At 35.6% G+C, this 21,597-nt stretch overlaps 1 protein-coding gene across 3 annotated transcripts in view; it reads left to right on the forward strand.

Annotated features, from left to right (window-relative positions):
* AHI1 (Abelson helper integration site 1) overlaps positions 1 to 21,597 on the forward strand; it is an 85,024-nt gene that overhangs the window by 44,584 nt on the left and 18,843 nt on the right. For all 3 annotated transcript variants that reach the window (XM_058801577.1, XM_058801579.1, XM_058801578.1), the window contains 2 exons: positions 16,082 to 16,140; positions 21,514 to 21,579. In XM_058801577.1, the coding sequence (XP_058657560.1) occupies positions 16,082 to 16,140; positions 21,514 to 21,579 (125 nt within the window). The remainder of the gene's footprint in view (positions 1 to 16,081; positions 16,141 to 21,513; positions 21,580 to 21,597) is intronic.

Raw genomic sequence — 21,597 nt, forward strand, 5'->3', positions numbered from 1 at the left:
CAAACAGATACTAAAAAACAACAAGTCTATATATTAATAGAAGAGTGCATGTATGTGAACTATATAGTCCAAGTATAGGATGAAGTACAGTATTTGTAGCACCTCGTGAAAGAGGTGATTGAAAGACAGAAGATGACTGAAAGAAGCCATGTGGTACAGGCGGCAGCATTGCCATCTTCCCTGCACTACTGTGCTGGAAATATGTAATTTTAGGGTGGGGGAATGTTTTTGTTTAGAGGGGGTGCCCTTTGGAGAAATCAGGCAAATTGAATGGCACATGGATCACTGAAAACATACTTTTTTTGTTCCTGGCATATTTGTGTTAATATTGTGTTTTAACAAATCATATTTTAACATAGGAGTGAAATATCTTCCTATCCAGTTTTTAAGAGAAATGTCTTGAGTATGTATAAAAGACTTCTTGCTAAGAATATAAACACAAGAAAATAACTCAATTTTGTTTTGAAAGGATATTGGGTATATCTGTTCCTTGTTGAATTGTAGTGTATGCTGCCTCATTAGCTTGCCCAGCAGCTTCATTTAGATTTGCCGTGATGGTGAAAGCAATTAAGCTAGCAGGGCTGCACAGATCAGAGCTATGGAAATGCTGTAGCAATTTGTCATAATGTCTAATTTCCATTGACATTTTTCTTTTTATCTCCACATCTTAAAATTGGGGCAGAAATGTTATGGTGAAGAGAACCAAATACACACCTAAAAATGGGTCAGAACCCACACTATTAGTTGAGACTAATCAGAAGTCACACTATTAGTGGTGTGAGTGTATTACAATCTGCTATAGGTCACGATGGGGAACTAATTTTACTTTATTTTTTATTTATGAAAAAACTTACAAAAGGGAAGTAGGTAATGTATAATAATTTCACAAAGTTTCTCAATTTCATTAGCATTGGTGAGTCTGCTGGCCTTTTTTTGTGTTATTGATTGAGAAAATAATGAAGTGATGTTATGAGGCCTGTGCAAAATTGTTTAGTAGTCTTTTCATTGTTTGCCTGATCTGTTTATCTTTTCCATTTATTCTTGCTACTATTACTCCCTCCTTCTTCTACAGAGGAAGAAATGCAAGTTCCCCCTTCACTAAGGGATATTCCTAGTGGCCTTGATCAGACAGTCCAGTGAGCAAAATATGTTTTGATAGCACTCTGCTACCCATGGAGTCTGGGGCTGGGCAGAAATGCAGAACACTTTCAGTGTGTGCTATAGAGGTGCTGCCAACATAGGAAGTGATGCATGAGAATAAATGCTTGTGGAGTGGTTAGCTTCCTGCAAGCTGCAATCTGCTGCTAGTAGATTGTGTCATGTGTTTGAAAAAGGGGAATGTGCATCATGATGAAAGAAATAAGGGCCTAGTACTTGTCTCTCACTTTGCAGTTAGATTTCTATGGTCTTATGCAGTTTGCTGTCTTCCTGCTCTGTCACATATCTGAACAACTAATTCTTCCTGACACACTTTTCAGAAATTTAAACTTTTAAAAATTCTTAAGAGGACTGTTCTTATATTTTTATGGAGATGGATTTTTTGAAAATGTGATCCTTTTTTTTAATTACTCTAATGGGACACTGATGCCAAAAATCTTAAGAATTTTGCCTAGTAGTTTCTTTTACATTCTTAAATGTAGAAATGCGAGTTGCTTTCTGTTATTGCAATAAATATGTTATTGCTACTTTGAACAATTCTCACATTTTCTGTAATTTGTAGGATGTAATTGATTTTAACTCTGTGACTGGATCAAGTATGTATGCTTTCTTTCTTTTGGAAACTGAATTACTTAAACATCCCCACTGCCACTTGGTCCTAAATAATAGATAGCAATAATGATAGCAATAATGCAGAATACTAGCACGTAGTTTTTGAATATATTATTCTGTTGTGAGATTTTTTCCTCCTATTAACCAAAGGTAAACATACCTTTACAGTCATTACAAGCCTTTGTTTTAACTAAAGATTACTGCATAGTCACTGAGTATTTATTATAATTAGTTAAGTTTTAGATCCAGTTAATGGATTTTCTCTTTATTTTTTAAAAGTTGGTAGGAGAACTCAGTAGAGAGAAATCACCAGCTCAACACCACAGATCAGCTCTCAGCGGCAACGGATGTAATTACACTGTTTGCTAAGTATTTTTACCATAAGCAGAAGAACATTAAGTCTAAAGTACTTTTTTTTATATATGTCTGCTAATTTGAGTGGGAACTCCCCTGGGGAAAATGATCATTCATTTTAAGATATTCATGTCTCTCACTTTGACTTAAGGGAAATGTGTAAGAGAAGGGAGAAAGAAAGAAAATAAAACTTTTTTCTTTATTATTTGCTTATAATGCTATGGAAGAACTGAAAAATACAGCTTACAGATATTTTTTTCAAAGTTAGTTTTCTTTTAAAACAATAGGAATATCTATCACAAGATGTTTTTGTTATTTTTTTATGCCTCCTTCTTTTATAACCTATTTGGCTATACCATTTACATTTTGAAGTAGCTGTGACTCAGTTTCTTTAGTGCAAATAGATTACAAAGGCTCATGATGTTCCAGCTTACAGCTGACTTTGGCAGTAAATAAAAATCAAGAGTATCAGGACACGCCTGTGCCTTCATCATGGCTTACAGGCAGCTCAGGCCATTCTGCAGGAGAAGGAGCTTCCTCAGAGCTCTGTGACCCTGCTGTGCTGCCCACATCATTGGACAGAGTTCTGGCTCAAGCCACAAATACAGGACCTTGTCTTGTGGTAGAAGAGCTGGGTGTTCACACTTGAAAAATGAATAGTAAAATTTTTTTTTTAATTTGAAAACATAAATTTTATAAATTGATTCATCTAACCACAAAAATGTTCCAATAGAATAGTAAAGACAGAGAGACATAACCATTAACATTAATGACAGCCTAGTTCTTCTATTGTAAAAGGTTGCTTATCCAGTTTCTTCTGTCTGATTGATAAGATGTTATAAATGTCAGAAGAGTTTGTATTTTCTAGTTAAACTTGCTAGAATTGTTTATACTGAGATCAAAGATACACATGTTCCTTTTTTATATGTTCTTTCTCATATTTCTTCTAGGTAAGTTAATTAAAATATTTCTCTAAAAATTACACTAAATACAGAGCACAATAACAGCAATCTTTGAAGACTCCAAAAACTTTATCTAAAGAACACCATTTATATTTACTTGAAATTGGTGTATGTTAGGGTAATTACTGCTGAGCCTTCAGGCTAAAGGAAGTATTCTCAGCCAAATTATACAAGGGTGTGGATTAAATGAAGCATTACTCTCTGCTTGGCAGCAATGGATATAGATTGCAAAATCGGGGTGTGACGTAGTACTGTGGTAAGTCTCTGCCAAAAGAGATTTGGCCTAAGTGTGCCCTTACTTTCTCAGTTTTGTGGATCCTAAAACAACTGAATCTAATTAATTCCTAAGTTGAGAGGTCCTGTTAACTGTTTTCACTCTGAACTTGTCTGTAATTTTGGGCTATTGAGCCATGAGACAACAACATGCTTGAATGAAATTTCAGTTGGTCACAGAGAGGGAAACAATCCTTCTGCAAAGGACTGTGCAGTAAAGTGTCAGTCCTCTTGTCCAGCAGAAAACTCACATCAGCAAGGATGCTGTCTGCACAGCAGTAAACATGAGTGAATAAAATGGGGAAATCGATCCCTGCTTGTATTGCTCCAATCCTTCTGTTCCTGTAATTTCCAGAGGAGCTGGGAGGACAATGCAAAAACCCCAGTAGCAGCCATGGTGCACAGGAGGGAGCCAGCTCCATCTCCCAAGAGGAGACCAAAGTACTTTGACTTCATTGCTGATTTTGACAAATTAGCAAATCCTAAGTGCATTAAAAAAAAATAAAAATCTGTGTTTTAAACGTACATTACCCATCCCATTTTGGTACACATGCATACTTTTTCAACTGCTTTAAAAAGCCTTTGCTAATTTTGTTGATAGATATTTATGTGTGAAGCAATTAAACTTCCATGGATTCATATGCACCTTGTTACATTTGTTGTTGAAGCACTGATTTCAGTGAGAACAAACCTCCCTGACACGATTAATTCTATCACCGTAACATCTTTTAAGTTGACTTTGAGTATATGTGGTCTGTAGTGTGCTCTGCAGTAGATTGTGGTACTGATGCAGTTTGGTCATTGTAGTTTGATATGGATCACGTTGATCCTGTAGAAGGTAATGCTAGAGGATGGTGGCTTGGGAAAGCATTAAGAAGGCAGAAGGCAGGTGCAGAGAAGTGAGGGCTTCTATAGGTGTGTAACTCAGACATTGCTGTTGTCACACAGTAGTTTGCTGTTATATACCTCAATGTGCTGCCTTGATCCAGATGAAATGAGAGCTTCATGGAGCCTGCATGCTCATTGTTAGCTTGCTTTCTTGCTTGCTGGAGGCTGTAAGGAGCAGTGACTCGTTCCTTGCTGGCCTCAAATGAAGTGTTAGAATTCTCTTAAAACTCTGCCTCTGAAAACCTGTATTTGGGTGTTTTTTGCAATCTTATGGCATGCAGTGAAGGATTGCAGAGGTTCCTTTCTCATGTTTTCCTCTTACAATTAAGGCTCAGTTTCTCCAGTTTTTACTTGCTGGCAAAGAAAAACATTCAAGTGACAAATAGGCAAATTCAAAAAAGCTCTGTTAGTGTCTTCCCTGCTCACTTGACCCAGGGCTCTGTTCTGGCTTGCTGGACTGTCTCTTTGCAGAAGGCTTTTACTCGACCATGTAACAGATAATATTTGACACTGTATCTCATCTAAAGATTGACTCCAGCATACTGCATCCCCATATGATTCAAGATTGCACATCCCCTTTTCCTGTCCTGTCAATCTCTACTCCAGCTGTCTATCTATGCTAGCTTTTGGTGCCTCATTGATTGGGGCTTTTTACAGATTAGCTGAAGGGTGTTGCAGTGGCATGTGTTGATACAGGTCTTTCTGCAATCCTTCCAGAGCCTGACTGGTCAAAGGAAGCAGACTGCTGCAGCTAATATGCCAAATAATAACATACAGAAAATTGGAGATTCTTTCAAAATATGTGTTGAGCATCTCTTGGTGTGACAAATTGCCTAGTAGCAATTTGAAATGGCGTGAGAATTCATTCACCAACTTCTGGTTGTCACTATGCACCTACAGAGCATAAGATTCACTTTGTGAGGTGTTGTATTTTTAGGTGAAGACCTTGAATAGGTTTCATTTTCCTACTTCCTGCATCTTTGAGTTTTCATTAATGGATAATCACATTTAAGCAGAGTTCACCTCTGTAGTGAAAAAGGATGAGCTTATCCCTAAAGTTGGGAGGGGTGCAGGGGTAGTTTGTGACTGTCTCTGTACAGAGAAGGTATCCACGAGGTGTGTCACCTCTTCTGCTTGTTCAGGAGAATGTAACAGAGTTATGCATGCTGCTAGTTGAACAACTTCTGTTGTGAGCTGGGCCCTAGCTAAAACCAAGCAGGTGTTTCTTTCCTGTAAGGATTCCAAGCATATTCTTGGAATTTTTCATTTTTGAAATAATTTAAAACACAAGTTCTGAATATATATATTGATCAATTGGTGTTGACTTTTCACCTTTTGTGTCCAGCAGTTCAATCTAATACAATGTATGTTCTGCTAAATTGTATTTGCTTCTGATTTGGCTGCTTCTGCATAAAAAACAGCAACAAGAGGAGGAGAAATATAGTTGTTCTACTGTTACTTGCAAGATTTGGGGTGTAGTGCCCACCTAATGCACATCTATAACATACCACATCAAGTGTACCTTGATAACAGTACTTGATTGGAAATTTGTTTTCCTTCTGGTACAGAACATAAAGGAAACTTCCATCTTTGTTTACTACACACACATGTAAAGGATCTTCAGCAGTTGAAAATGTGGTTTCAATTAAGACTCTTCCTGCAAATCAGCTTTTCTTACCAAAACATTTTTCAGAGTAAGTTCCAGTAATCACTCAGAGAGAACAAGGTGTGTCCAGGGTTGTCTGTATCAGCATTCTTGAGTTAATAATTGGCATGCAAACGTGTGCAAAAACCATCTAGGAAGGTTTACTGAATAAGGCTGTTAAAGCAAGTACTTTGAGATTTCCAAACTTAAGAGTGTTACTAGACAATTTTCTATGGTTTTCAGTTGTTTGCTCCTTTTGAAGAAGCAAATGTTTGTAACGGTTGATGATGAAGTCAGTTTGAAACAAACTCAGATATTCATAATGCATAGAAATGGGTGATTCCTTTTAGAAAAGGCTATGGAGAAGAATTTCCTGTCCTTGAATATTTAGGCCTTAATCACCTCCCTTTTACTGATGGTTATGAAAACTTGCTGCTTTTGTGTGGGTTTTGGCTTATTGGAGATGCTGTATGAGTATAGTCAGTAGGGATTTTAGCTGAAGCTGGTAGTCAGACTAGAGAGGATGGGTCATATAATTAGGCTTACATGTTAAAGTAGTTTTTAAGAGTTTGCCACTAACTATGTGATGATGTGAAAAAAACTAGTATGGTATTGTATTAGGCACTTATATTGTATTTCATGATACTATAAAAAATATTTAGTCAAATGCTACTTCTTCATTCAGAATTTAATTTTCATTATTGTGTTTATGTCTTTAGATTTACTGTGCAAATAGTCTTGCTTGCAAATTCCTATACAAACAAGGTACTAATTCACTGGATAGGACTGTTACTTCTACTTTCTCTCTTGCCACTGAGATAGTGAAAAGTTTTACTGTCTTCTAATCCCAGATATAGCATTTTGTGTTTCTGATTAAACCTTGTAGAGAATTCCGTTCCCTCCAGGATAATCCAGAGTTTTAGAAATATGGTCTTAGCCTAAAGCTGGGCACAGCCACTCTTTATGAATCTGCCTGTCTTGATTTGCCTTCTTTTACCTCACCTCAGATCAGGTACTACTGTTGTAAATTAAAGGGAGTATTGCCTCCTAATTATGTTCAATGCAAACATTTTCCATACTTAAATTTTTTTGCACATTCCCCATCTAAGACCCAAACATTCTAAAAATCCACTGCTATAAAAGCAGTAACAGGTTGCTGTTGCATTCTAAAAAGCTTTGCAAACCTTGTAGGTAAAGGAAACTGAAAAATCGATGTAATTGAAATCTGTGCCCAGTTGGATCTCTAGTGTGTTGCTTTAATGTTGGACATAACATTTCAGTATATTTTACTCTGTAACATATGATACCAATATTAGTCTCAAGTGCTTTTTCATATGTTATTTACAAGGAACTATATTCAGATTTTTGTTACCAAAGTGGTTGCAGGCCATTATTTTATTTTCCTATGCAATTGGATACTAATTAGAAAAGGCTTACTTATTAATACATGTTCTAGTCACTGATATGTAGAAAAACCTTCTAAAAGTAGTTTATTAATAAATTTTCTGAAAACTCAAAAAGTGTGTGTATGGGAAAATTCTCTTGGAGTAGCTTGGTTTCACCACTCACATATTTCCATGAAATATCTGACTAATCTAATTTCTGAACTACAAAATGGAAAGTAAACTTGGGGGTGTATTTTAAAGACGTGATCTATTTCTGAATATAGAACTATGTTTGCTGTGAACTTTTTTCCTTACTCTTGATTTGAGGCAAAATTTAAAATCTTACATAATGGTTTCCTGATACAGTGTTTGCCAATGGTCTTGCATTTTTTCAGGTTTGATAATGTATGAACTGTTTGGCTATTTCATAGAATTTTCTGGTAACACTTTGTCAGAATTAATACTCAGTACTGGCTGAAAGTGCTGATGTCATAGAGAAAGTAGTGGCTATTCTGGTCATGATACAGACCTGAAATATCAAGCTGACTTATTTTTTCCAGCATATTGCACATGATGTTGGTGATACTATTTTACCTTGAATGTAAATGTTAGGAACATGCTACAGAAGCATTTACAAGATTTGAATTTTTTTTTAGATTTTTTTCCAGTCAAGATGTGTATTGACATTGTGAGGCTTACTGGGTAATATAGAAATTCAGTAGTTTATGTAGTAACTGGTTGTTTTTACTTAGCTGACAAGACTTTGCATTGCAAAAATGTGTTAATGGCTAATTTTGAAAGGTATTTGTGGTATCCTAAGCATATTTTCTTACAGCTTTCCACTTGTAGAATGGCAAACTAATTTGATTTAAGTAACTCTTAGTAACTAGCCATTGCTGAATTCCTGTTGTGGGAAGAGCTATGTGAAAAAATTACTTTGTTTTCCTTCCTTGCATAATTTTCATTCTTTGTCTTTTATCTGTAGTTAAGTATGTTTTTTTAAAGACACAAGTAGAGTTATGAGGTGATAAGATATTTGACTTTGAGAGTTGCAGGTAGAGTTAAATTCTATTTAACTGTATGCAGATAGATTTAAATTCTTTTTAACTGTATTAATAAATAAAATTTAACTGTTCTACATATTTTTAGAAAGCAATAATAATAATAAAGCCTGCTTAAGAGCTCCATTTCCTCTGACTCAGGAAGGGTAATTTAAAGTAATTTAAAGAGGCAAAAATATTATTAAGCCCAAAAGTGAAGGTTGCTACTTCAGTGTTGGGCATCTACAACTCCAAGGGACTGCAGTTTTTATATTTTGTGAAGTATTTTTTGATAGGGAGCACCACAAACTACATGTAATAGAATGCAAAATAAGTTTCTTTTCTATTTTGTTATAGTTTGTTTGCTTTTAAATAGTCCAGGTGAGCTTAGCAAAACTAATAATGACTTTCTCAGGATATCTGCAGCACTAGAAGAAAAATAACTCTTATTAATACAAAGAATGCGTCATAGTCTGCATTTTCCTTACATCTTTTTTATCTGCTATCTAAAGCTTGTAAATTATGCTGCCAATCTGATTTCACAAAGCTGATGTTATCTCTGGAGGCTTATTGATGTTTGCTGTAGAATCACCTTCTGTTCTCCAAGCTGTAGAAAGAAACAACTGGATACTATAACTTGTGCTCATTTTCAGTGATATCTACTGCCATTGTGATGTAATGTTAGAAGTTGTCGTAAATTAGCACGTTCCCGATTAGCATGAATTCAATAAATGTTCTTTACTTCAAAAGAATACGTGGGACACGTGCTACTACTTGCATTGTTTATATATGGTACTGTAGAAACTTAACATTTGCAAGAAAAATGTGAGATGATGGTTTGATAAGATTACTCAGAAATAATTAGGTGGGTGTGTAGGCTGCTAAATGTATTTGATTTTAATCTCTAATTAAAAAGTTGGATTTTTAAATTGTTTTTGTGATGCAATAGTTTTTACTTCATTATGCTTTTTGTAAATAGGGGCCAAATACAGCCTTTTCATTGTGCCTAGGTACAGAATAAATGTTTTCAAATGAAACCCAAAGCCAGTGACAGACAGATTATCTCTATAGTCCTCCTCGTGGAGGATTATTCTGAGCAAACACATATATGTGCTCTTATATACCTTGAACCAGGAATGAAAATGATGGCTAACGTTGAATGAATATCTCTATGCATTCTTTTAGCTGATGGGAGATATAATTATGTTGTGGGATCTGGCACTGCCAGAAGCACAGTGTTTTCATGTGAGTGCTGTCTGATTCTGAGGTCTCTTGTATGAGGATTGGAATTGGTTGATGTTACAGCAAAGGTATCTCTCTGTGGATCTACAGGTGTGAATTTAAGCCTTGCTCTGTTCCACTGCTCCAGTGTTTACTTAACTCTGCTGCAAGGACAAACTACCTGGTCGCTTGAGCTGTGGAATCAAACAACCAGATGCATTAGCTAGAGATAACTGCCTCAATCCTTAGATAAGGAAGTTACTGTGTTAAAACATACTAGAGGAGTTGTGTCTCTCACTTCAGGAAAACTGTGACTTGCTCATGGTTTGGGAAGCCAGGGTTCTCCTAGTAGCTGAGGCATCCACTGGGAAATCACATGCTGCGTTTAAAAAAGCTGCAGCACAATATATGGAGCTGCATGGTCCTGAATTGTGCAACTCCCTAGAGGTTTTTTTTCTAGATAACTCTTTTTCATACCAGTATTTAGTAAACAGTTGATTGAAAAGGTAACCATTGCTTACTTTTTCACTGAAAGCGAATCCTTCTGTACAGACTTTTCTATACAGTGTAGTATTTTGAATGGCAAACAAAGCTTGATCTATTGAGATAATTTCCCAATATTATTTTGTTTGTTTTCAAGTTTTCATTGTATTAATAGGGATGGGGAAAGGAAACAAAAATAAGTAATGCTTTTCCACCTATCAGCCCAGCTGTTTCAGCTGAGTGTGGAGAAGGTAAAGTGGGGTGGATTTGGGTTTTTTTTATGCCTGCCATCTAAGTCAATCTCCACTAACTGGAGGAATGATGTCTGGCAGCAGTAGAGCTGCCAGAGATTTCTTGTCTCTCATTTTACTGAAGTGTAAGTGTACAGCATGTAAACAGCTCTCATATCCAATGGGCAAAATAAATAAACAGATGTTTCTCTATGTAACTTAGAAAAAGTGAGACAGTAAAGAGAGAGGGATTCCATTTGTCCTATAGATTTTGGGGTTTGGTTTTAAGTGAATAGATTTAGTTTAATAGACTGGAACCCCACTTAGAAAATGAGAATGACATTGAGGATATAGTTCAACTTTTTCCAGATGCTTTGATAGAATAAAAAGGTGTGGAAGAGACAAGGAGAGTGGTAGTAATGGCATGGGGTGACACTGGGTGGACTTCTGTCAGTGCAGAATACTCTGCAAGAATTTTATGAGTGTTCATAGAAGGCCTTTGCATTCAGTAATGTTGCCATCACAAACACCTTTGTATATACAGCACATGAGAGCTGCTTGTTTTAAGCACCTGCATTTTAAGTGGTTTGCAAGATCACAGAATCACAGCATTGTTTAGGTTGGAAAAGACCTACAACATCACTGAGTTCAAGCTTTACCAAGGGTCACCTTGTCAACTAGACCATGGCACTAAGTGTCACATCCAGTAGTTTCTTGAACACTTCCAGGGATGGTGACTCCACCACCTCCCTGGACAGCCCATTCTATAACTAAAGAGCCCCTTTCACGAGGAAATTCTTCCTGATGTCTAACCTGAGCCTCCCCTAATGCAATTTGAGATAATTTCTTCATGTCCTGTCACTGTGATGCAGATTAAACCTCACTAAACCAGTTTTCAATACACTTTGCTCCTATCAATTCTGCTGTTCAGTCTGGAATATCTTCAAAATCATAGGTGCTAGACTAAATTATGGAGAGCAGAGTTGGAAGTGCATTTTCACCTAAAGCAATGGATATTGGTGAAACATCTGCTTTGCTGGTAAAATGAAAAGGTATGCTTGTGTTAAGTAGGTGCTCCTTTCATTTTGTGTGAACTGCATCTGAAAAAGTTTGTGGTGGGTTTTAAATGTATTTGTGATCATGTGTTTAAATAAAGGAAAAGAGGTTCTTACCCAATATATAAACAATCTTTTTATAGAATGAATTCTATATTATTTAATGTTCTATATATTTAATACTATATTTATATAATATTTGATCTATTAGAGTATAATTGGTTTGAGGATAAAGTCTTTGAGGGAAGATTAATATATATTTAGGTCATTACAAAATTATCTTCATTCCCTTACATTACATAGTTTGGAAAATGAAATTTCAGAAATAGCTGAAACCTTTTACTTTATTAACCTCAAAACTTTCCTTTGAAACCTATGGAACCTAAAGTAGAGGTTATATTGCACGCTAAAAGATCCTTTGGTCACAAAGGCCTTACTTTTGGTCATACTACACTAGGTGACTGTGCTGAGAACATCATTCTCGTTACTGGAAACAGTTTTAAAGTCTCAGAAGATGAGTAGGAAGAGGAATGAGCTGATCTACACATATTCATCTCATTTCTGACTTGACCTTTTTCCCATTTTTTTAATTTAATTTGGTTTATTTTAACTGCACTGAGTTGCAATAGACCATTATATAATTCACAAGAATGTCTGCAATAAGAAATACAATTTCTTAGAGGCATTGTTTATTTTCATGTCTTCCAGGATTTTTTGTGGGTTTTGAGACATTAGCAATTATTATAAACCTAAATAAACTCAATTAAAAACAGAATAGTGTGTGACTAGAGTAGGTAAGATTTTTTTTTCTCTCTCTGCATGCTTTAGAGGTGTTTGTCACAGAAATGTCTGAATATTAACATAGTTCAGTTTTCTTAGATATATATTTGTCCTTTGCTCTGTGATTTTCTGTGAATTTTCCAGGGTGAACTTCTGGATGATTTCATTAGCTATAGATTCTATGTGACTAGGAGCCTTAGAGGTTTATTATGCTCACATGCCTTTAGTAATTACAAAATTAATTTCTCAAGAACATTTCAGAAAGTGAGAAAAGGCCTTCTTTTGAAAAGTTCACTAAAACGGGAGTTCTTCTGTAACAAATGTTCTCCAGGCCTTTTTCAAAATAGCATTTTTCACAAAAACTTTTCACATTGGGTGATTATAGACAGTCCAGTAGGATAAAAGTGGAATGATGTGACTGCTTAGAAAGACTTTTTCCCTCTTCTGCTTCTCATGCTATTAGTTTAAAACGAAATCACTAAAGATGCTGTTATTTGAAAGGAAGTGTTCTTAATTATTACAAGTTCTATTCAGGGGCTGCTGTCATATCAATTTCTATATAGGTCAAGTCTATTTGGTAGTGAACTCATCTACTTTGTGCATTTCAGTCCAACTACTTAGAATTTGATCACCTCACACTGATGTGAGGTGATCTAGAGCAGAGAGTAGCTTTTCAGTGAAAGCATGCAATAAGACTGAGACTTGGTATTACAGACACGTTTTGGACAGGACAACTTCTGTCTTCTTTCCTCTCAGGCTGCAGTCATACTGGCAAATAATAAATTGCCAGAAGTGGCCAAGGGGAACTGAAGGTACACGTTCAGTTCTCTGTTCAAATAGTATGGGAAACTAGCATGATTTCAGACTCCTCTCAAGGCAGACAGGTATACTGTTTTTCAAACCAGTTCTTTGATAGGCTTGTGCCATAATTGTAACAATAGGGTTATGTGGACCCTAAAGAAATGTCCTGCTGTTAAATTGTGTTGATGTGAAAATTCTGATCATTTGAAGTAAAGGATCAGCATCTGTTGTTTTGAGATGCCTGATTTGCAACTAGACATTAGCAGTAAATTCTTCTAGAAGTAGTATGATCTTCTCATGTAAAATTCCATGTAAAGGAAACCACTGAAGAATCCATGCAGAGTAAGATGAAATGCAGTTATTCAAATATTGATACTTTCATTGGGAAGATTATCTTCTCAAGATGTATATGTTTTAAATGGGAAGACAGCAGATAAGAAATAAGATTGTTGGAGAGAACAAGTAAAGCATCTGCATCAATAAAAATGCTTCTCCATTAGTGATTCTGAGGCAACCTTAAGATAGGACAGTTCAGATTACCCTGGGTGTTGGGGCTGTTTTGGCCTTGACCTTACAAAGAATTTAATGACCTTTCCATGAGCTCAGACTAAGCGAGAGTCTCAGCAGGTCATGGTGTGCTGTAAACTTAATTTTTAGATCAAGAGGAAATGTCCTCCTGGAATGCAGACCTCAGTGTCAATATAGTAGTTAAAAAGCATGTACTGCCTGGATGGGAGAGAACCAGAGCAAGCACTCTGAGGCTGTTAGTCACACCTGCTTGATGTCATTTACATGCTTCATCAAGCATGGAACCATATCAACCCCATAGCTGTGGAACATTGCTTTAAAATTCTACTGCTTCATTTGGGGAAGAAGGAATGGATATTCCCTTGCCTGCTGAATGGAGATTGTTTTGTGAATGAGGAAGATGTGAACAGAATTTTTTTGTTGGTTTGGGTTTGTTTTGTTTGCTTGGCAGTTTTTAATATGACCATTTTGAATGTAGGGGCTACAAAAATGGATGCTTGATAATTAAAAAAAGTAAGAGATAGCCCTAAAGTCTACTTTGGAGTAAGCAATAGGAATGATCTTAGAATATTTGTGCCCAGGTGTGCTGTGGTCTGTTTATACCTCAAGCAAAGTAATAAGAATTTTCTATTTGTTTTGTCTCTAGTAATGGAAAACACTGAGTCTGAACCAGTGCCAGCTTCTAGAATTCCATACAGCACTCCTTATATCTTTGAGTAACACATCTGTCTGTCCTATACTTGCAGCATAGCAGGTCTGTGCTGCCCTTTATTGGGGCTGAATTGGGAATATCAGTCTAACCATACAGTTTTCACCTGATAAACAACTGAATATAGAGGCTGCACAGCAGTACTGACATGCATAAACATACAATGCAGGAGCGCTTGGAAGTAATGCATGTTTTCCTTAGAAAAATGTGAAGGTCAATGATGTTACAGATAAAAATGCAGATTAATGTTGTTTTTAATTAAAAATTGAATATTTTTCCAGACAAACAATTGTTTTTATCAAATATTTTATATATCTTTTATCTTAATATGGGTTTGTGTGAGTTGGCACAACACTCCAATGCTCAGATTGTCTGTCTCAAAAAACATTTATCATGCAGACGTTTTATTGGTTTTCAGTTTGTTTGTTTTTTGTTCAAAGACTTGATACAACATGTGTATGTGATAGTATATCCATATGTAGTATCATCTATGGTTTTCTGACTTAGAGAGTGTGTAGATAACAATATTAATAGGAGTAATATCCCCACTGAGTTTTGGTTAGTGCTGAACAAATGTTTTAGCAAACAGCTTGTTTGAAAAAACGTTGCCTTCAGGACTACTGTCTTTAAGTATGGGTTGAATTCAGAAAATGGTTTACATTCTCATCTCATTCTTCTTCTTAAAAGAGATGGGAAAAAGTATTAAAAGCAAAGTAAGCCTTTCAAAATAAAGTATTTCAGAATTTATACAAGATTTTCCAAAATTATTAAGATAAAGATGTTTTAATTCATACATGAAGCTGAATAATCCATTATTGCACGTATTTAGTATTTCTCACAAGTAGATTAGTCACATGCAGATTTGCAGGAGCATGGTTTAGCTATCATTATTTGAGCTTGCAGCTTTTATTCTAGTTAGAAATATCTAAATATCTTAATGATTAAACATTTATGAGTAAATCTCCTGTGAAAGTCAAAACCACTAGGCTTTAGAAAATATACTGTAGGTGGAGTTGTGCAAGTTTCCTTGTGGAGCTCTGCCACTACATGGGAATCTGAATCTGAAAAGTCCCCTTTATTCAGATACTAGACTCCTCAAAAGCAGGTTTTTGGTGTGACAGATGAAAATGAGTTTTCAGAACTTATTTTTCTTTAAAAACAAAATTTGTTTCAAAGCTAGTGTCTCACAGAGAAAATCCAGTGAGCTTAACTCTGTGTTGCCTGGCATTTCTGTACTTGAGAAACTGTTCTCCAGTGAAGCGGTAGCATTTTTCACTGTCATGTTCAACGATTTTCCAATTTTTTTGTATCTTTTCTTTTTAAGATGTTTTCTTAAGTATACAGCTGAGGAGACCAATAACAGAAAGATAAATCCATAGATGATGAAAGGATTTTCCTGAGCTTAGTAGTTAACATAATAGTCTGAAAAGAAAAGAATTTACAAGTACTTGTTCAAGTGTTCTATGTAGAGAGTGAATAAAATAAACAGCAAGATGTGTTGTGATAGGAACTCAGATGATCAAAGGGAAACACTGAATAGGAATAGTTATTCTTTCAGATAAAATAAGGAAGTAATTCCTTTGTGAGTTTTTGTGATCATTTCTGTTGGAAAACTTTGTATGCATTACTTGGAATTTCAATGAAGAGAAAAGCAATACAGCCTAGATAATAGTGTCAGCTTTGAGCACGAGGTGGCATGTGGACATAGCTTGAGCTACTTCTCCAAATCATTTGAATGGAAATATTGGATTAGTTAACCTTGTGTCAGGTCTGTTAGTTAAATAAACCCTCCAACTGTTCCTGACTGAAGGATGCATAGTTGTGATTGAAAGATGCTGCTGCTTTTCATTAGAATTTTGTCAAACACACCCTGCTAACATAATGATTTTAAAATAAAATGGTTTATTCGATGGAAAAGGATAACAAGCAGAAAATTCACAGCCTTTTCTTTTCACAGGGTGCTTCAGCCCAGTAGGAAATCCTCTTAGTCGAACACTATTGGGTAGACTACAGAAGGTAAGGAATTTTCTCTTTGCATTTTTTTTAAATTGATGTTTAACTATCAAATGTCACTATTCACAAGTTCTCTCTCTTGTAGAGCGGTGTTTTTTTATCCTGTCTTTATCCAAAAGAGGTGTCTTCAAACCAATTGTCTACATGGCCAAATTAGCTTATGCTGTGACCAGCTGGTAGTGAGATCAGATATCTGCAAATCAAAAGCTTTGTATTTTTTCATTACTTAATTTTTGTTGTTTGAAATAAATAAATAAGATCACACTCATATGGTTTTTATTTTTTACTAAAAAAACAGGCATTGATGAGTAGCTGAGAGAAAAGCAAAGACAATAACTTGGAATTTAATTCTCATTGCAGCACCATGTTTTCATTGTTTACTCATACTTCATCTTTTTGTAACAAGTTAAATCACTGCTATCCTCTGTTTACTCCATTGCTTATCTCTTAAATATTGATTGTAAGCTTTTCCTAATTATATTCGTTATTTCATTTATTTCTGGTTTCCTGATCACCATAATAAAAATCCAACAGAATCTGTAAATGCCAATAATTGCAACTATACATTTGATGAACCTGTATTAAACACAAAATATATGGAGAAACTAGTGAAGAAAGAAGCAGTGGTGCTTCTGAATACTGAGTGCATTTGTGTCTCCATGAAGCTGGGCCTGTTGTACTGGAGATGTTAATCCTCCTACTCCCATGGACAGAATGGCATGGTTTAATATTCTGTTGTAATTGCACTAACTTTAATTCTTGAGAGAAATTTAATAAATGGACATAAATTACCTTGGGTTATTTATATCTCTTTTACAATTTCAGTTTGGGGTTTGGTTTGGGTTGCTTTAGGATTTTTTGGATGTACCTATTTTAAGAGAATCTGTTGAGATAGTTGTGGAAAGCTTAGATACATACACAGGATTCACCCAGAAATTTTGAAAGCATGGTTTTACATTGGTTATGTTAGTTGCTAAATGATTCCTGTTCTCCTGTTTTCAAATATTTAGCCATCATATCTAATTTTTTAGGGAAAAATATATATTGTTCAACCAGTAATGTAGTGTTCTCCATCACAGCAGGCTTGATAAACTTTTGCAGGATCAACTGTTTTGTGAAATGCTAGGTAGCAGCTAATTTAAAATACTTTTATTTGAGAGGGCTAAATTAAGGTTTTGAATATATTTTTTACTTCTTCTATTATAAACACATTAATATATATAAATGCAGGTTAACCAAGTAATTAAAATTAAAACCGAGCATTTTTAGAAATGGTGAAATAGCTGAGGAGGTTTTGAATAATTTCAGGAGTTGGGTATTTAACATGTTTTTGAATTGGTCTTTTTCTATTTTTTTCTTTTCTTTTTTTTGTAATCCTTGTAGGTTTTTCTGCAGCAGCGATGTTTGCATTTCTGATTTCTCTTTGTACATTGCAGGTATTTATAAAGTGCAGCCTGGTGCAGTTTTGGTCCTTTCTTCCTCTAGGCAAATTATAGATTCCCATGCTTATTAAATATTGAATGGCTGTAATCAAATCTGGATTGTAGGTATCTGAAGCCTAAGAAAGTCACTTTACAGTGTCTATGGACACATTAATTATGACTGAAGAAGAATTTATCATTCTCACCAATTGATAGTTCTAGCATGATTTTAATTTAGCTATTAATACTAGTATTTGTATTTCTGTTTCCCATAGACTAAATTTTTACTTAGTTGTCCTGAGCTAGGGCCAGAGAGTGAGAACAAAATACAAAAGTGCTAACAGTATCCAGCTGTTTTCTTCTAAGTCTCATCTTACATAGCATTTAATTTAAAACTTCACTTAGTAAAGAGATTGCATAGTGTTCTTAGGGGAGGAGACAATTAAGTAAATCTGTGACCTTTAGGATATTAAGGAAAAGGACAATGGAGCAACGGTAAAATCTCCGATTTATTCTGTAGAATTTTCAAATGTTTTGCATATTAACTTTTAAGCCAACCAAGGGTTTTCAATCAGGCTCTAAAAGTTAATTTCTTATTCTTTCTCCTTTAAAAAAAAACTAATCAAGAAACCACCAAAAACCAAAAGCAGCAACAAAAGAAATCTGCTAAAGGTAACAGCCTCAGAATGTTGGCTATTTCACACTGAGGCTCAGATTTACTGGACACACAAGAGAAACTGTAACGCACATTCCTTGTGTTTTTTTCTGGAGTGTTTGCATGAGTAATATTCCCAGTTTGTCTTGCACTGTGTCAGCAGGTGTGGGGAGGTGGAGTGGAGGGAAGCAGTGCTACTGGGAAGCATCCAGGCAATAGATGTTTGTCCTTCTTCGTGTCCCTGAGTCTGTCACTGATGGGAAAAGGAGGAAGCATGACTTTGGCCATGTGTGCATAGTGGGGTTCACCCCAGTATGTGTTGGGTCTGCCTAAAATTAATCTTAGAAAAGCTTATTTTCCACGTGCTACTACTAGGAGTTAATGGCTAATTAGAGGTTGAATTTAGTCTGTATGTTTATTCTGTTACATTGAAGAGTATGTTTACATATAAGGAAGAAGCATATGAAACTATATGAATAATTTTTTTTCTTTGAATTTTGATGTTGTGATAATTGAAGTATATTGGTTCAGTACTAGAAATGAAATCCTTATGTTTTTGCAGAAAAGGCAGCAATGAGATATCACTTGTTCTTTCTCAGTGCTCCTTCTCCTAAGGGAATGAGTACTATCTAATGTCCAAATTCTGTATACATGCCACTATACATCTGCATCAAAAAGCAAAAGCTCCATTTGAGCAATCACTGAAACTGACCCATTAAAAAGTAGTCCTAAACATTTTAATTAGGGATATTATCATGACTCTATAAAAATTGGTACGACAATGTGTCAGGTTACTCTCACATGCAATGGTCTCTTTTGTATCAGCATGTTGAAACATCTTTGTTCAGTTTTGAGTTAGAAATGTCAAGGGTATCTAAGAGGGTTAGTCGCGGATAACCAGTGTGATACTCCATGGTGTAGAACTCTGCATCAACTGATGGATCTATTTGTCTTCCTCTGAGAATGTTCCTTAATGCTGAAAGCTCCTAATAGCTTTGTTCAACCACAATCAGTGTGACATGGCACACTTTTTTAGCAAGCACTTTGTTTCTGCCTCCACAGATGGTCTGCCTCCCAGAAAGATCAACTCCACAGGACAAAGCTATAGCCCCACATCTGTTCCAGTGCAAGAAAAGGATTAGCTAGTTTCCATCCTGCAGGAAAAAAAGGAGACATTAATATTGTATTAAGAATGATGTATTCATACCATTCAATACGGCTGTTGCTTTTTTCAAATTCCTGAAAATGTGCCCTAATCTTGTGACACAGCATTTAAAAAAATTATATTTCTAAGCTGAAAGGGCCCTAGCTTTTGTTGGATGTTTCTTGTGGTGTAGCTGGTAGTTGGCACTACTGGAGGGATGGCAGGGCCCAGCAGAGGCAGTTGCTGTGTGTGGTGGCAGCCGTGGCAATTGCCCTTGACAGCTGGAGGTAGAGCTGTGTGCAGCCGGGGACGTACCCAGAGCACCTCTTCAGGAGGCACCTCTTTGGATTGTTGTTGCCTTAAAAGTTTTAAGGCAGTGTCTGAGAACATTCAGCATAGTCTCAGGGTGACTCATAGATGTTAGCTTGTTATTTCCACACAGCTTGCTCTCTTCAAGCTGTTCTCCAGTGTTTGAGAGTCACATAAATACTTTATTAAAAAATGAGAGAGAGACAGATTGAGACACAATAATGGGGCCATATGAGTACCCGAGCTAGATACCTAAATAATACTGCTAATAATTCTGATGAATCATTTTTGAGCAACAGGAGGCACTCCCATCCCACAGGCTAAGCACATTGCCTGCACAGTTCTCTTAACCTTGAAAATGAGAATTAGCTGAAACCTGTACAACAGTGCTGACTACCAATAGACCACTGAACAAGCAGTGTACTCTGAACTGCAGCTCCACCAGTCTTGCTTCAAAATTTGTTTATCAAATCAGGCAGTTACACTTCTTTTTTTTTTTTTTTTTGTTTTGTTTTTCCTTCTGTGCATGTACATAATTATTCAGAACTCTTTAGGTGGTAGGCTTAGATGTTCTGGTAGATGATAAGAGCTGAGTGCAACTGTTTGCTTTTGTACTGAGTTCATCTGTAACTACTGTGTATGTCTGTAACTACTGTGGCAGTACCAAAACAATCTGGAGACTGGATGGAGATCAGGATAGTCAGTGCTTTCTTTCCCATATGGGATAAGTCCAGCTAAATTATGGAAACCACATTGAGGGCAAGAATCCATTCTCAAGAATGGCATTTATTCTACTGAGCATTTGCAAGGATTTTCTCTGTAATTTGTAATGATGTTCCTTGGAACACCATAAGAAAAAAATTTTTTAAAAACTGCAAACACTGAAAATAAAAAGAACAATAATTATAGATAGATTTTTTTTAAAGCAGAAGAAGAGAAAGAAGTTCATGCAAAAGATATATATAGGAATGGTTGTAAAATATGAAAGAGATAAAGTATGTTGGATTAAAATTTTCAGATTTAAATGGTTATAATGCAATATATCTTTTAGAGGTGGAAATGTTTACTTCACAAAGCACACATTTACCACTTCTAAAATATTTTAATTGCTGTGTAGTATTTCTATACTGTATGGTAGTGTGTATACTGTGATGCACACAAAATGAAGGGGAAATTGGTTTCCCCTTTGTTTAGAAGACCATTGTAAAAAAAAATTAAGTAACACCAGCAAAGGATTTCTACCTTTTCCTTTTTTTTCCCCTAGTCTGTTTTTCCTCTGCTAATTTTCATAATTTTTCTATTCTAAGTCTTCTTTTAGCTTAAGCATTTGATTATTTTACAGAAATCAAATGATTTTAAGGTACAGGCTTATCCTGATTATTGCAATATATACCTACTATTCTTTTGAATTCATTGAAAGTCTGAAGAGCAAGTGGTGAGGATAGAACAATTAGAATTAAAGTACTGAGTATTAAGACCAACCTAAAATTCTCCATTATATGGAAGTGACATTTTTGCATACTGGTTTAGAGGTAAAGTCCACTGCAACAACTTCTTAAATATCTGCTGTAGTGTTTGCAATGCAAACAAGCTTGGACTGCACAGTCTTCAGTCCAGTTGTGTCTTTAGTGCAGTGTACATACTTGAAAAGTTTAATATCTTTTTCTAAACATCTACCGGCAAATAGCCAATATTACTCAGTTTTGCTTAACATCACTTCTGCTTTTTCTTTTGTGAAAAAGCGTTTTGTTGTAGATAATTCTTATTGTCTTACAGGGAAAATGAAAATATAATCATAGTTTAGCAAAATGCTTCATATTAAAATTTAAAACAACTTATTCTTCTAGAATGAGGACAGCCTGACTGCACTGGGAGTGGGAGGAGGAAACAGTTGTCCACCCAGGCAAGAGACAGTAAGTATTATGTAATTT

Source organism: Ammospiza caudacuta, chromosome 3, assembly GCF_027887145.1.
Source record: "Ammospiza caudacuta isolate bAmmCau1 chromosome 3, bAmmCau1.pri, whole genome shotgun sequence".
In the NCBI taxonomy this organism is placed as follows: domain Eukaryota; kingdom Metazoa; phylum Chordata; class Aves; order Passeriformes; family Passerellidae; genus Ammospiza; species Ammospiza caudacuta.